Below are 17,446 nucleotides of genomic sequence, written 5' to 3'. Positions count from 1 at the left end.
TAATGTCATAGTATGAAGGTAACAGACACACTTCACGGCTGTAGCCTTTTGATTACACCACCTGTCTCTGAGTAACAACACGTCTCTCTAAAGCCCATCCCACATACGGCTCTGCCTCGGCCATCATTTAGACACAGCCCCTCATCACTCCATTCAGCAGGAGAAATCAGCGTGTGGGTGCTCCCTGCTGGTGTAATCAATAGGTGACCCAGGCTTGAGAAGGTCAGCAGTGACAATACCAGCCGCCTTCCTTTGTGGGCACTAAGACCTTTGACTTGTTCCACGACGGAGGGACTGAATGGTGCTATTGATTACTCTGTATACAGCTTTAATAGAAAGAGGTAGGGGGTCATTTCACGCTAGAGTTCCCCTCTTCGTCCCTTTTTGTAAATTCTTCTCTTTTCCCTCACCACTCGTTCAGTTCTCCCCATCATTCTTCTCTCGATTTATGAATCCCTCCGTTGCTATACTTCCATCCCTCTACTTGTTTCAGTCGCTCCACTTCTTTAAGATCTCCCTTTGAGCGTTCTCCCTCATCCTCCCTCTCTGTCTATAGTACGGGTAGTCCTCATTACTCCAAAAGTACATTACTCCCCAAAAGTAGCTCCAATTCATACGCGTGGAACTGAGAAAATGGAGAAAACGTCGATGTAGCAAAACAGAGGAGAACCCCGGGCGGGCGAGCGTGTTCTGTTTGTTCTTTCACAATGTTAAATCATACACAGCCATGTTCTAGTCACAGGAAGCAAAGGGGGGTTAGGTATTATATTGTGTACATTCACACAGAAAACGGCCTGTCTGCTTACTGAACGAAAGGGAGAGAGTGTGTGTGTCTCCGTGTCTGTGTGTGGGCGATAGCTTGGTGGTGAATGAAAAAGCACTTGCGTGCATGCGTGTGTGTGTGTGTGTTGGCATAAGAATGACACGGCTGTCACAAGAGATTCTCCAGTCAGGCATGTCTGCCATAAGAACATGCCAAGCCATGATATGCAGAGACAGCTCTGAGCCGAGGCAAATGGAGACAGAAGTGTGTGGATGCATAGCCGCACACAAATGACACTGTTCACACACAGCCCTTAGATACCAACAAACCATCAGGATGCGACACACGCACGCACGCACACTTTGTATTGACTAACAAAAAGAGTAAAAGTTCCTGAAACAAATGGTTATCTGATGCAACATATTTGTCCTGTGCTGCTGTTCTGCTATGCATTGCACTGTTTATCTGTCAGCAGGCAACTGCAAACACAGTTGTTGTGAGGAGGATCTGCTGCCTTTTGGGGCCTTAATATTTTGATTTAACTTAGTTAAATAATAGATGTGGACTGATTATTCCAGCAATAGGTCTGCTGCTACTGCTGCCGGACTACAGAGAACCTCGGGGAGCGCTATCCTAGCGAGATGAAATCCGAAAACGCACTCACAGGCAGATATTGAAATTAATACATATGCTCTCTGAAGAATAAACATGCCTAAGAATGTAAGTGAGTGTTTGTGTGTGTATGCAGCTACAATGTCTTCATGTGTTCTTGGAAAGAAAGAAGAGGCCAGGTTTGGATCAGAAGAATAACGTTTTGCTTCTCGGAAAGCACTGTAACAATGAAATATAAAGACAAGCAACGCAGTATGGCTGGACACAATCAGAGAGAGAGAAGGATGATGGTACACAGAGGGAAAGAATAAAAGAAATGGGGAGATGGAGAGAGATTGATAGGGAGGAGAGTGAGAGGTAGTAGAGTGATGGAGAGACAGTGAGAGAGAGAGACAGTGAGAGAGAGAGACAGTGAGAGAGAGAGACAGTGAGAGAGAAAGAGAGACAGTGAGAGAGGGAAAGACAGTGAGATAGGGAGAGACAGTGAGAGAGAAAGAGAGAGAGAGAGACAGAGAGAGAGAGAGACAGTGAGAGAGAAAGAGAGACAGTGAGAGAGAAAGACAAAGAGAGAGACAGAGACAGAGAGAGAGACAGACAGAGACAGACAAAGAGAGAGAGAGGGGGCAGAAAGCCAGGCATGCCAGATAATGACAGAGAAGGTTATGGCCATCCACCTAAGAGAAGTCAAATATACATCCAATGTAACATTCACTGAACGAGTAAGATGGCAACACAAAACAGCAGCTTATGCCACACATCTCTAAGTGAAATGACAGCAGCACTCTTTACTAGTGACAATCTACTCTGGAAATTATAACCGCAGAGATGATAAGTCAAAGCTTATCAGTTAGGGTCAAGGTTCATCTAAAATGATGGATCAAACAATCACGCAAAGAAAGAAGGCAACGAACCAAGAGGTTTGAGAATCACCACAAAATCTAAAAGACATTTGCAAAGGACAAAGAGACACAGGTGACACTGAGTTTAGTAGTAGTGACAGTAATTGTAGAAACCAAACTGATAACCTCAAACAACTGACTTTGTAATGACTTTCAAAACCAGAAGGGACCCCTTGACAAGTGACGTTATGCTGCAAAGCCACAGAAAACCATAGAAAATGACAAACAACAGAACCCATATACAATATTCTGTACTCAAGTGAAGATGTGTGGGTGGGTGTTTACTACCATCGACACCGGAGCAATTTCCCAATGAAACAACGCCCACTTCACACCGCACATCTGGTGGCTGAGGGAGCACTGTCCCTCATGACTCTGAGCATGCCTAGCAGGCTTGGTCCAACTAAGCCAAAGCCCCGGTATGAAAACATAAACAAGGAGGGCCTTAACACTGCTAAAAACAAGACAACCTTGAGCACCTTGTTTGTAGCGAGTGGCACAACATGGTCATGAGTGTGTCGATACACAGGTGCCAGGAAAGAAGGCTCTCCGTGGGGAAAACCTTCAACACCTCAGTTCAACGGCTTGAAACAAACCCAAAATATCCTTGGAGGTGTCTGCATTTGGGTCAGTGAAGGCATTCAATGAAATACAGATTTAATATGAACACAATAACAATTACATGGGAGACAAATAGAAAGTTGTATTTTATCGATGTCATGTAATATAATTTGATATAAATCCAATTGGATAATGCCCCAATCAATATTCTATATATAATGTCAGGAATATTTACAAATGGTAACCTTCCGCTTGCTGAACAACTACTTTAGAAACTGTTTAATATCTAGTACCTCTTAGTGTTGAAGAAATGTACCGAAAAAGACTCAGTTTCATCAGTCTCTATGTTGAGTTTTCACTCAGACTCAGTTTCGTTAGTCTGGGAGAACTGCACAGCAAATGATAGCATTGTTCCTTATAGAGCTTCTGTGTTACCCTTTTCTCCATCATTCAGGACACGAAATCGGACAGTAAAAGATCTCTGTTTACTTGTAAGCCATCGCTCATTTTGCAGTGGCAAAACCAGCATTACACTTTAATACCAAACAATTACATTGGTATTTGGACGTTTGCAAACGTGCATGTACAGTATGTATTTACAGGATGTATTTACAGTACGTATTTACAGGATGTATTTACAGGATGTATTTAAAGTATGTATTTACAGGATGTATTTACAGTACGTATTTACAGTATGTATTTACAGGATGTATTTACAGGATGTATTTACAGTACGTATTTACAGGATGTATTTACAGTACGTATTTACAGTATGTATTTACAGGATGTATTTACAGTATGTATTTACAGTATGTATTTACAGGATGTATTTACAGGATGTATGGGTGTATCTATATGTGAAAGGGTGGATGAAGGGGTGAAAATGAAGAGAAGCAGATGAGCATGTGTGAATGTATCCAAAAGTAAATATGGATAAATTAAATTAAAGACCAGATACTACAGTACAGAATCACAGATATAATAAAAAAGGAAACAGTAATATCCACCTGCCCGAGTCTCTACTGCTAATTCTTTGTAAGCCCCGCTGGTAACCTGGTTCGGTGTGGAATATTGAACATTGCTTGCTTCAAGGATAGAGGCCAACTCTCCTAGGAGTTTTTGTTTGTAGGAGGGGTACTCGACGACAACTGGCCGTCTACCTAGAGCCAATAGGAGCTGTAATAAGTGTAATGGGACATCTATCATGGTGCAGTCAAGGGGGAAATGGTCAGAGCAGGAATGTAGATTTCAAGGTCCAATCCAATAAAGTACATCTTCAGGGAAGATGGATTGCCTTGAATATACTGAGAATAAACAGATGTGGCAAACAAAATCAATATGGACCAAAATATTATGATCTATTCTTCTTTCAAAATGTTGACAATAGATGTATATATAATTCCATTGTCTTGGAGTGGGACAGAAAGACAGATATGTTGTGTCAATAGACCATAAAAGCAATCATGCAACTATCACCAGGCAATCAAGAAAATATATACAATGGACCATTTGGAATTGATAGGTATTTGATGGCGCTAAACATATATTTTGTAAGATATACAGAGTAAGATTAATAAAGCTATCCAGATGTATTAGTTAATCTAAGTAAACAAACATGAGTCTGGAAGATTAAACCACTCATTGATAGCAAAATAATGTCTGAATCCAAATGACTTATTTATAAATGAAGCTAGAACAACATTTGTAGGATACATATCTGAACATCGACTGTCTTTAGTCCACTGGGAGATGCAGCAATAAATTACATACCATCAGGATAAAAATTCTGCAAGCTAATATTTAGAAAACAGACAACAAAAATGAAAAAACAGACTCTGCTACAAGAAAACCAAATACTTAGATGATTTCATTTGGTATTAACCAGTGGCTAATTTCTGGCTTCTAGTCCCGGATTTGTTGTTACGTCATAAATAATCTCTGAAACGCAAAGGAAAATCAAAGTGTTCTCAACTGCGTGATGTATAATCTGCCCACACTGGACCTGCAGATTAGTACTGGGGGACCACAGTCAGTCAATAGGAAATATCATGGTGGTCATGGGTAAGATGGTAACTTTTTGGAGCAGTTTGAACAGATTCAATGTAGAAGGGGAGGTTCATGTCCCAGGTGAGACACTACTGTAGAATGATGTGAGAGGAAATGGAGAAGGGAGGTGTACTGGGAAAGACGGGTTGATCTGTGGACTTGGAGAGTATTGATTGGATAGTATTGATTGGTATTGATATCAGTGTGAACACATGGATTTCCTGCTTTTTGTATCAAAAGCCAACACTTGTGTGTAAACACATGCAGGTAATTAATCAACTCTAGATACAGCACTGTTCAATGATAGGTGGCTGTAAGTAGCAGTTAGTCTCTTGTAAGGGTAAGGAAAAACATGCCTTTAGAAAGTTTTCACAGGCCCCCTCACTTTCTCCACATTTGGTTGTGTTATAGACAAAATACATAATTGATTAAACATACACTAACGTTCAAAAGTTTGGGATCACTTAGAAATGTCCTTGTTTTCCATGAAAACATAGGAAATATGTTTGTTGAATAGAAAATATAGCAAAATTAATAGGAAAAATAGTCACTGACAAGGAAAAATAGTCATTGACATTTTTAATTTAAATTGTGCTCTTCAAACTTTGGTTTTGTCAAAGAATCCTCCATTTGCAGCAATTACAGTCTTGCAGACCTTCGTCATTCAAGCTGTCAATTTGTTGAGGTAATCTGAAGAGATTCCACCCCATGCTTCCTGAAGCACCTCCCACAATTTGGATTGGCTTGATGGGCCCTTCTTACATACCATACAGTCAAGCTGCTCCCACAACAGCTCAATAGGGTTGAGATCCGATGACTGTGCTGCCACTCCATTATAGATAGAATACCAACTGACTGCTTCTTCCCTAAATAGTTCTAGCATAGTTTGTAGCAGTGCTTTGGGTCATTGTCCTGTTGTAGGAGAAAATTGTCTAAAATCAAACGTCATTCACAGGGTATGGCACAGCGTTGGAAAATGGAGTGATAGCCTTCCTACTCCAAGATCACTTTAACCCTGTACAAATTCCACTTCACCATTTCACCACAACCAAAGCACACCCAGACCATCACATGATTGACAGATGGCATCAAGCACTCCTCCAGCATCTTTTCATTTGGTATGCGTCTGACGAATGTTCTTTTTGATCCGAACACGTATCCATAACACTTTTTTTACAATCTTTGTTCCTTATATTGGCCAGTCTGAGTTATGGCTTTCTCTTTGCAACTCCACATCCCAGAGTCGCCTCTTCACTGTTGACATTGAGACTGGTGTTTTGTGGGGTCTATTTAATGAAGCTGCCAGTTGAGGACCTGTGAGGCGTCTGTTTCTCAATCTTGACATTCTAATGTATTAGTCCTCTTGCTCAGTTGAGCACCGGAGCCTCCCTTTTCTATTCTGGTTAGTCAGTTTGCGTTGTTCTGTGAAGGGAGTAGGACACATCGTTGTACGACATCTTGAGTATCTTGGCAATTTCTCACATGGAATTGCCTTCATTTCTCAGAACAAGAATAGATAGATGAGTTTCAGAAAAAAGTTCAGGCCATTTTGAGCCTGCAATTGAACCCAGAATTGCTGATGCACCAGATCCTCAACTAGTGTAAAGGCCAGTTTCATTGTTTCTTTAATCAGCACAACAGTTTTTAGCTGTGTTGGCATAATTGCAAAAGGGTTTTGAAAGGATCAATTAGCCTTTTAAAATTATAAACTTGGATTAACAAACACAATGTGCCAATGAACACAGGACTGATGGTTGCTGATAATGGGCCTCTGTATGCCTCTGTAGATATTCCATTTAAAATCAGCTGTTTCCAGCTACAACAGTCATCTACAATATTAATGTCTATATTGTATTTCTGATCAATCTGATGTTATTTTAAAGGACAAACAATTTGCTTTTCTTTCTAAAAAAAGAACATTTCTAAGTTAAACCAAACGTTTAAACGGCAGTGTATATAAAATACTTTTTTGGTCAGTTACACTACCGTTCAAAAGTTTGGGGTCCCTTAGAAATGTTCCTTCTGGGACGTTACATAGAAAGATGCACCTGAGCTAAAATTCAAGTGGCTTAGCATAGGATCTGAATACATACGTAAACGGGAAATTTGATGTGATTTTCTTTATAAATTTGCAAAACCAAATCTAAAATCATTATTGGGCATTGTGCGTAGATTGATGAGGAACAAATCAATGTAATCATTTTACTATGTAACGTAACACAACGTGGAAGTAGTGAAGGGCTTCCCGAAAGCAATGTAGAACATAAGAGATATTCACACAGTATATCCCCGTATCATTGCCTGTGTCTTCTGAGAGAGATTCCGTCAAAGTAAGGATCCCCAAGTGGAACACTAAGTCGTGTTTAATCTGTTTCAGTGCCCTGGATTAATGGGCACACAAGTTGCACAGGGAGCGTAAATCACAGTGACACTGCTCATGGGGCTCAACCACAGCCTAGTGGCCTGGCTCAGGTTGTGAATCCATCAATGTGAGCCAGAAATGTCACGGCCTAGTCCCCAACACAATATAAACAATATCTCAACTACATACAAACATCCGGTAAGACACAGAAATAGAATTTCGGGGTGGCAGAGTTTTAAAGCTAATGTTTGTGTGTCTTTGCGTGCTATGTGTGCGTTAATCTTAACTGTAAACCTTGAATATGCTCTTTGAAATTATACCTCCTGTCGTGTCTCTACATGCCGTCCAGAAAATATAGATTTTCAACCCACTTCCCTGTTTTTTTATTAATCATTCGCTAAACCTGGACGCCAATCGTCCCACTAAACACTCGCTTTAACGTCAGTCTGTCTGTCTAACCTATACCCCACCAAATCTATTATTAAGCCTAATTAATTTTGCATTACAACATCGCAGATGAATAAAAGATCAGAAATGAGGGATAAGAGAGAGGGGGGAGATGGAGAGGCAAGCAGCAGAACAGTGCAAGCAGCCAATTATTTCTGATGAAGCTGTCACTCCTCCACTGAAAGGAGAGGATGAGAGAGAAAGAAAAGGATGAGAGTGAAAGAGAAACGGCAATTAGAGCACACGAACACACACACACACACACACACTCACAAACACTAGCAAGAGAGGAGAGCTAGGTTTGGAGAGAAAGAGTGGGGTGAGAAAGGAGATTAGAATGAAGTGAAAACCTTTAGCCGTGAGAAGAGAGGGTGAGAGACAGATAAAAATAGAGTGAGAGACACTGAGGGGTGGACAGGAAATAGAGAGGGAGGCAGAGACGGGGGGGGGGGGGGGAGGGAACGGGAGACAGTGGAATGAGAGAAGGGGGGAGGGAAGAGAGAGAGGGGGGTGGCTATGGAGACAGGCGGGGAAGACAGGGACAGAGGGAGACAGAGGGAGAGAGGGAGAGATGAAGAGATAGGGAGAGGCATGGGTAAGGGGAACGGCTTCAATATGGGTTAGTGGGCGTGAGTAGAGCAAGCTGTTATTCTGGCCACCTCACACTGTGTTGGGGTTTGACCTTATTGTAGGGTTTGATATGACACAATCTAACTTCTCCTCTCACATGTAGGGTATGTATCTTAAAACTGAAGTCAGCGAGCTCTCCCCCCACCCCTCCCTCCCCATCCCTCCCTCTCTCTCCCCTTCATCTTGTTCTCCCTGGGTATGGGTAGTGGACAGGGAAACAGAGGAGCAGAATTAGCAGAGTGTTACGTAACAGTAGGCTGCACTCCGCTCTGATGCCACATGGCGTTGACCTACAACCAAAAAAGACCCAGAAACACACACACACACAAAAACAAACACCGGCACGTACACAAAAACCACAGGGACAACAAGCGCACCCAAATCAGGAGCCAACACACAACATACACACATGCGCACACACACAATGGCAGCACACATATCAAAAGGAATAACCCTCCAATCCGATAAGTGCATATTCTAGGTCACCAAGGCTTGCAATGGAGAACAAAAAACACTCCCAAACACATTTCCTGTGATGTGCTACACCTGCGTGTGTTGGCGCGTGCATATGTCTGGTATCACACACCCCTCACTACCCAACACGCCATTGGGCAGATGTACCCTGTTGCCCCGTCAACCGCTACCCATCCCATTTCTCCCTCTATCTGCCATTCCCTTCATTCTTTTTCATTTGCTTTCTCTCGGTTTCTCCCTGCCTCCCTCTTCAGTCTCCCTCCCCCCTCCTATAACTGTCACCATGTCCCCCTCCCCTATCTCTTCTCCTCCCTCAGTCTTTCTCTAGCTCTCTCCAAACTCAGCCCTCTCAGTGAGTGAACAGCCTCAAGCTGTCTACATGGCTCTGTTCACTGCTGTTTGTACAGTACCTCTCTCTCTCCTTTCTGTTTCATTCTTCCTCAACCGAATTGGCATCTCTCTGCCAGATATCTTTGGGAAAAAGCTTTCACCGTATCTCTTGTTCAGAAACCCAGGCCGCATTCAGGCCGTATACTCACCCCAGGTAGGGTTTTTTGCTCATGCAATGCATTCTGGGCTTTGATGGCAGACTCCCGGGCGCAGTAGGTAAGAAACGCACAACCTGTAAGTCAGACCAACAAGGGTTAGTCACACACACACCGGCACACATATGAATGCACACTTGATCATTTAGCACTCGTTCTCTCTCTCTCTCTCTCTCTCTCTCTCTCTCTCTCACACACACACACACACACACACAAACTCGCACACACACTGCTTTATTGGAAAAGGAAAGGCCAAGTGGGCTATGAATAGCATAGGCCTTATCCTGTTGATCATGAATGCGTAGCCTACGCAATGATGCAAATACGAATCCGGGAGTAAAATGTTCTAATAATTATCACGATCCATGTGATGATTTGCCAGATACTGAAAAAATATACATCACGATTCACGGCAATATGTGAGAGGACAAACAGTGGCCATCTGTAAACATACGTATCTAATAATTAGGGCAAGAAAGAAAAAGTATTGAAAAGCTGCGATAAGCCTTAAGGTACGAAACCAACTTGCAATCGACACAACATATTTAGTCCCACTTGATAAAATATCGGTGACAGCACCCCAAATGTAGCCGGTCCATGTCAGCACAAATATATCAGATAGTGGATTTTTATGGTGAAATTACAGTAGCACAAATAGCCCCAACAGCCAACATGCCATCTTATTCTGCAAGTCATATAGGATTTTCAATGGGAGCCAACAAGGTGCGTAGGCTAGACCAACACGAGAGAGAACTGGATGATGAGAAATACTGTCACAAAAAGGAACGAACGTGGAATCACTATGGCATTTCAAATGAATGATAATTACAGTAATTACTATGCAATGACCATCTGTAACCTGGAAACAGAGGCAACATAAAACGCTACCTTTATGCATGCCAGTGTATCGGTCCTTCAGAACAGATAATTCGTGGATTTTCCCAAACTGTTCAAAGAGAGGTTTCAGGTCTTTTTCCTCAAGGTTCCGGGGTATCTGTCCAATGAAGAGCTTGATAGCGTCCTGGTCTTTCATGGCGCCGCCGTCCGTGTGCATTGAGGCGGTTTCGGGTCCGTTCATAGGCTTCGGAACCGGGTTGTGCGCAGGCTGATGCTGATGAGGGATCAGTAGGAGCGGTTGCTGGAGGAGCAGGTTGACGGGGGCGGGATGAGTCGGCTGGGGCTGATGCTGCTGATGCCTTCTGCTTTCACTCTGCGTAAATCTGGCCATGCTGAGCAGGGTGTAGGTTTGAGAAGAGTGACAACACACAAACACTGAGACACGCACGCACACACACACACACTAGTACCGAGAGGGATAGAGGACGCACTCAGCTGGAAACAAGCACAGCCTCGTTCTGTCCCAATTCCCAACGGCACCTCTTTACGCTCTGGTTTGGTGGAAGGAGGGGGTGGAATTGTTTGAGAATAATTAGTTCTTTAGCGACACCTGCAGGAGGTTATCATAAACTGCACCTGTGATCAGTATGGCCATTACCTTTTTACCCATTTCCTTGTGTGAATGTGTGATAGGACTGAGGAACAGCCTCGACACATACACAGTTGTGTATCAAAGGAGAGGATGATTTATTCAGACACTACTGGGTTGATTTTGACAAAAGGTGGATGAACGTTAAAATTCTAGTTCCTTTGGCACCAAATAACCTATCTGTACAAAACCTGATATGATGGATTTTTGGGCAAATGTCAGTCAGTGTCATTTTTTCTCAGCTAAGTGTCTCAAACAAAATAAACACCATGAAATTATTCCATCATTCGTGGAAAACAAAATGTGTATTACCTACACTACTGTTACCTAGTTTCCCTTAAGTCTACTTCATATATTTTGTTTGAAATATATATAAAGTTGAACAGGATTGGGACTGGATTGAAACCAGATTGTCCAATGGAAGGCTTTCTTTCCTTTACAATGTCTACTTTATCTGAGAGGATTTGAGAGATATGACCAAATTAACGACAGAAAGGAACACCCTTTATTTAGATAATTCACTAGGTACCTAGTCAACAGTAGGCTATGAATATTTTTTGTCTGCGACCAGGCCAGGGACGCAGTTACGGTAAACGTTTTTTTCTGCTGTTTTTTTTCACAATTTCTTTTCTGAAAAAAACTTTTACAGTAACTGCGTCCCTAGACTGGTTGCAGACAAAAAGCACAATCAATTCTTCAGCAGGCTTGTGAAACAGAGGAGTTTTCCCAAAAAGTGTCCTAACCTCCAGCCTTCTCTCTTCTCCATTCTCTTGTCTTACTTTCGGAAAATGACAAAGATAACCAAGGAGAGCGATGGTGCACAGAAATGCGTTTGAATGAAATGTGACGTCCTTACCCTGCCTTCTCCACTCATCATCATCATCAGGTAAACTATGTTTATGGGAGTTAATCCCCCCAAAAATCTGTACAATTATTAAAACAAATTAAATTTGTTTTATTGATATATTTGTTTATAAGTGTGCATATTTTTAAACAAGTAAAGCCAACTTAAATTAGGCAGATTTCAAAACTCTTCAGAAGTTGAATAGACAGTAATATCCTTGATGAAACTAGTTATCGAGTAGGAGAGAACACCGTTCTGTTTGCCCTTTGGCCTGTTTCATGGTGATGGAAGAGAGAGTTCTTTTCAAATAAGAAAAGCCTGTGCATAGTTGCATAGTAGAAAAAACAACTGGCGGGTCTTGAGTGACACCTTGAGGTGAGTGCTTGGAGTTGCATGTAATTTTTACTAAACTAATAGAGTAGGATGTCCATTAACTGTATAATTATGGGTCTCTCTAAGAATCCTGCACATCGGCCAACTAAAATCTTAACAGGCAAGACTTATACGGCAAGCAGCACAGAGTCAAGTGATCGATGTGCATTCACATAAAGGTTTTCACAAGAACGATGCGATGGTCAGTTCCTTGAATATCTACTGATTGAACACATTTTGGCAGGTCTGGCTAAAATATCAATGAAACAAGCTGGCTACATTATCAAGCACAGTGATGCTAAGACCATTTCAGGGGGCCCCCAGCCTTCTTACAGTTTAGCTGTAACCCTGAACTAACTCTCTTGAATCAAGCAGCCAAGAGCTTGATTCAGTCAGTCGACAATTAGTTGACAAGTTAATGCAAGCTCTGGGACCCATCTAATACAAATAATGTTTGAGATCCCCAGGAGGGGTTTGAAAACCAGTGACCAAGCAAAATGTGATAACTTGGAAGCTGGACAGTTGAGACCATCATGATCTAACCAATATGTAACTATTCTACCAACATACTGATACACTGACGAAAATGACATACTAAAGAAAGTATGCTGCAATATAATGTGTGCACTTTCACTTTAAATTCAGATACTCAGTATACTTTTGTAATTTAGCCTAACAGGTTTATTGTAGCATACTTTACCGCTGCTCCTCCACATCGAGAGGGGTCAGCTGAGGTGGCTTGGGCATCTGTTTCGGGTGCCTCTGGAACGCCTTCCTGGGAAGGTGTTCCGGTCCCGTCCCACCAGGAAGAGACAGTGGGGAAGACCTAGGACACGCTGGAGGGACTATGTCTCCTGGCTGGCCTGGGAACGCCTCGGTGTCACCCCGGAAGAGCTGGAGGAAGTGTCTAGGGAGAGGGAAGTCTGGGCATCTCTGCTTAGACTGCTGCCCCCGCGACCCGGCCCCGGATAAGCGGAAGATGATGATGATGATGAGGTTTATTGTAAAACAGGTTATGCTACACGCTTGACAAACTAATTGCTTCCACTTAACATTTTCAGAAGTTGAATAACATTCTTAATTCATTGGGTTAATGATATTCACTTTTTTCAAGGAAATCATGAAAAGGTCAACACTGCTAACTTATATGGATATTTGTGTTTACTATTGGGAACTCAAGCTTTCAGTGTTACGGGTTGCCTTTAGAAGAGAATGAGTATTCCCATATAATATAATTAAATGACTATCAAATGTGATATCGCGAATTTGCTCCCACCTGGTGGATTTTAGATGAACTACAGCAATAGCAATACAGAAAAGAGCAAAGCTTTTGATTTTTGATCCATCACCTTACAAAAGCTGTCAAGAAAATATTTTGGGACTTAGAAGGCACAAAGATTCACTACACAATATAGTGTTTGCTTTTTCACTCAAACAGTAACTGACTGAACTATGTCGAATTTTTGCTATCATAAATGTAATGCGTTATTTCACTTGCACTATCTGCCTATTTGAGGAAAAGAACTACCAGTTGACGTCTCAATCAGTTTGGGCTTATTTTGGCCAACAGAGGGAGCTGCTCGCTTGAGCATCTTCATTCATTCTTCTACTAACTACTTCCTCGCGCTAGGTAGTTTTAGAGAAAACCTCTTTAGAAAATTCGGCCAGAAGCTAGAAAGTGTCAAGTGAATCCAAAACATCACCACATACGTATTTTCAAGCCAGGTTCCAATCGTTGGAGATACTAGCTAGTAATGTTATAATGCCACAATTTATTAAATGGATAGATGATCTGCTCTATAAGGTTTTAAATAGGTTATGCTAGCTAACGTTAGCTATATAGACTGAGTTAGCTAGCTAGGTCTGATAGCTTCTCTCATGGTAGCTAATATAAAAAACGTGCACATGTAAAGATGCAGTGGACTGGCTATTTTAAAAATATGATTATATTAAATTAATGCACAACTGATAATATTTATTTGTAGGTTACATTTTTAATGGTTTGGCATTATAATAAGTATTGTGAAAACATATTTTGACATTTAACATGGATAACATTGGCGTAATGTTTTCTGTTAGAGTGTGGAAAGGAAGGAGAGTAAGAATATTAGCCAGAGCATGCATGTATTATTCCACAACCTTTTTGAGATAAAATACCAAAATGCGGCAAGCAATGGGAATCTGTTAACCAAAGTATTTGATCTAATAGTGTATTGTTAAAGATTAGAGGAAGGAGAAGAGAGTGAGGAGGAAAAATGTATTGGGTTAAAAGAGCGAAGCAGGGAAAGTGCAGAAGAATCAGGTGGAAAGGTAAACAGAAGGAAAGGAAGAAGACGAAAGTAGCAAAGAGAAAGATTGCAGAAGAAAAATTTAGAGGAAGAGTGAAACAAGCAATCCTGAAGAAAATACATTATTCTGAGAAATACACAGACTATTGGAATTTAATGTAGTTACAAATTTCATCATCTTATTTCTTTATTTTGTTGTAAAGTATTTCACATATACTATTGTCTCTTCAATTTCGCTCATGTTCTCTTTTGCTCTTTTTCTACCTGGCCAGTACCACTGAATGGCTGTTCAGATCGGACAGTTCTTGTCTGTAATGTTTCTGTATTATAATTGTTTTCTCTGTCTATCATAGTGTGCCTGTTAAATTAAATACATGAAACCAGAATTGTCACCCTTTTTTTATTTCATAGACAATAACATTGGATATTTTAATTATGTATTGACGGCCGCATTGGAAAACTCCCCGGTTTGAACAACCTGAGCTTAACCAATCAGATAATCCTTAAGGCCCATAATCGCTTGACTGGGCGGCTGGCGGTTATTTGCCGGAAAGTGCGATGTATAGCGCTGGCAATTTATGTTTTTACCACAGTTGGGAGACTTCTAGCTGTTGGCCTACACGTTTGTGTTTTTTAATTGCACCTCATATAATATAAACATAGGAGTTGAATGCATGCGTTACACCAAACGCACTAGTCCCGCCATGCAAACATAGCCAGGGTCTTCACGCCTTGTTCACACCTACAGCGTCAACCCTCAGAATTTAATGCACCTATGCATGTGCGCAATTTAAGTTAAAATGTCACCCGTTGGTACCACTTCCGCCAATTGGACCCTGATACAACTTGATGCATAGCCTACGTTCAATAAATCAAAAGTATGAAACAGACCGACTCTGTAACGCAATGATGCAAGGCTATAGGAGAGTTCCAAAAGAAATGAATGGGTGCCGTTCCTTTTAAAATAATACTGCTCGCCTGTTTTGGGTGCATTAGCTGTATACATTCTTAATACAACTAATACCGCGCAAGTTTAGCTAGCTAAGTATACCTGAGTGAGATTCGGAAAAAATATGTTTAAGAAAGCATTTTTTTTCAGATATAAATTAAAGAAATATTCAGAACATTGATCTGTACCTCTGTGCACCGCATCTACTAAATTCAATGGGGTTATTAGTATGCATAGCTTACAGTTTGACGTTGAGCTGAAAAAGCAGTGGTTAATGAAAATAAGCCGGGACCACTTCACTATTACAGTCCACTCTAAAGTATGCAGCAGGCATTTCGCTAAAGACCAGCTAGTTGAACCTAAAACAGCAGTGTTGTCCTCGAACCAGCTTCACTGGACATGTAATTTCAAGAAAATGTAGTAGCCTACCTTCGTAATTGTTTATGTATGAAGATGCATACATCTTAAATCCTTTCTCCAACTTGCTAGCTGGGGTCTTACAAACCATCTTACAAATACGATTAACATTGTTGATGTTCATTTTAGAGCGCCATTGTATATCACCATTATATTAATAACGGAGCAGCGGAAATGCAGGAGCAGTTTTAAGGAGAACGCGAAGCGGTTGTAGAGGGAGTCCATATTAACTTATGTACCACAGCGCATTGACGCGGCAGGTGAAATCGAGGTGAGATCGAGGCTAGTTGAAGGGCCGTGTGGATTCGCATTTTAGCATTTTGTGTATGTTGGCTGTCCACTTGTGGGCTGTTCCAAAAAGGTTATGTTTTCAGCGCAGGAAGTTTACACTTGACTAGCTCATGTAGCTGGATGTAGTAGGTCATGATATCAGCAAAATTTGTCTCAAATTTGTAAATTGTAGAGGGGGGCTCTAAATGAAATTCATGGGGAACAAGCCTCTCCAGTATGTTCCTGACTAGGAACATTACATAACTCCCCGGAAAGATATAAACAAATTATCAAATTCATGTTTTTCTTTCTTTTATCTTTGTTATGTTTTTTTTTATTGCTATGTGGCTATCTATATTCCTTGTAATGTGTTCTGTGCAATGTGTTATTTGACAGCACTTCACTTAGATAAATAAGTGCAGGAACTGAAAAGTCGCACATTAAACTATGTTTATGAAAATGTGTGTGTTAATGCATAATAAGGCTTACCTAAAAAAGGAAACTAAACGCAGTCTAAAAAACGCAGTTTAGGACCGTTCCGGCCCAAGTCAAGCACTGGTTATTCAATAATTAAGAATAAAAAATAATAATAAGGGTGCTCAGTTTTCCTGCGCCTGGATATACCACACGGCCACGCGCACATGGTCATGTGACTCGACTGAAAATGAGTGGGAGGCAACATTTACCAAATTTCGTCTTTGAAATGCCTTAGAGGCTTTAGTTATAAGCTGGTGATGTAACCGATAGAAAGTCTGTAAAACCTTTACTAGGCTAAGGAAGTAGAGTATACATTCTTCAAAATCCGTTTTTGTAGCTAACTCAAGTTAGCAACAAAATTACCTTGTTAACTTGTGTATATTGTCTTAAAATGTTTTTCTCGTTAGCTGTTGACTGAATTGTTTAATACAACTTCATATATGTTGGTGGAATCTTTATCAAGATGTGCATATGCAAAAAAAACATCTGAGCAGGATAACTCTCATTATATGTCAACATTTTCACTGCTTTCTTTTTGCGCTTGCTGGTCCTAGGGAGAAATGTTGTCCGGATTCTTCACTGAAGTGAGTCGATTTGACCCAGCTGAGGTATGAAGACTGTCAACTGGTAGTTAAGGTAGTTGCCTGTTACAGGTGGTAAAGAGAAATTGAAGAGAGAAGGCCAAGCTAGAGAGACCAAGAGATGAAGAGACGATGACAGTTACTAAGCCATTCCCATGCAGATTTTTAATTTCACAGAGTTTAACAAATGAAAGCCCTCATTCTCCTAGTTCAATCTTTTAGCTATTCGGGAAGGTATAATAAGCGAAGATCTCTCATCTCTCTCCCTGATGGGCCCTTAATACCTGCTATTAAACTCCTTGAAATGAGAGCCGGTGAGAAGGGAACGACAATGGTATATTGAAATGGCTGCTTAAAGCACTGAGAAACAATGCAGCATGCAACATTATTAGGTAATAAGATTCTAGATAGCTATCTCAAAAT

General features: G+C 41.1%; 1 protein-coding gene across 4 annotated transcripts in view; it reads right to left on the bottom strand.

The window, feature by feature from the left end:
• The window catches only part of LOC105020377 (CUGBP Elav-like family member 5), a 37,682-nt gene extending 26,555 nt beyond the window's left edge, over positions 1 to 11,127 (bottom strand). The window contains exons 1-2 of one of the 4 annotated variants that reach the window (XM_010887372.4): positions 10,228 to 11,127; positions 9,334 to 9,416 (exon numbers count right to left, since the gene is read on the bottom strand). In XM_010887372.4, the coding sequence (XP_010885674.2) occupies positions 9,334 to 9,416; positions 10,228 to 10,567 (423 nt within the window). In that variant the 5' untranslated portion in view covers positions 10,568 to 11,127. The remainder of the gene's footprint in view (positions 1 to 9,333; positions 9,417 to 10,227) is intronic. The other 3 variants (XM_010887366.3, XM_010887389.3, XM_010887381.3) reach the window with 3 other exon arrangements.
• Positions 11,128 to 17,446: the final 6,319 nt, after the last annotated feature.

The sequence above is a fragment of the Esox lucius genome, chromosome 3 (genome assembly GCF_011004845.1).
Source record: "Esox lucius isolate fEsoLuc1 chromosome 3, fEsoLuc1.pri, whole genome shotgun sequence".
NCBI classification, from domain to species: domain Eukaryota; kingdom Metazoa; phylum Chordata; class Actinopteri; order Esociformes; family Esocidae; genus Esox; species Esox lucius.
The sequence above is the reverse complement of the archived record's forward strand: the minus strand, read 5'-3'. Positions and strand labels throughout refer to the sequence as shown.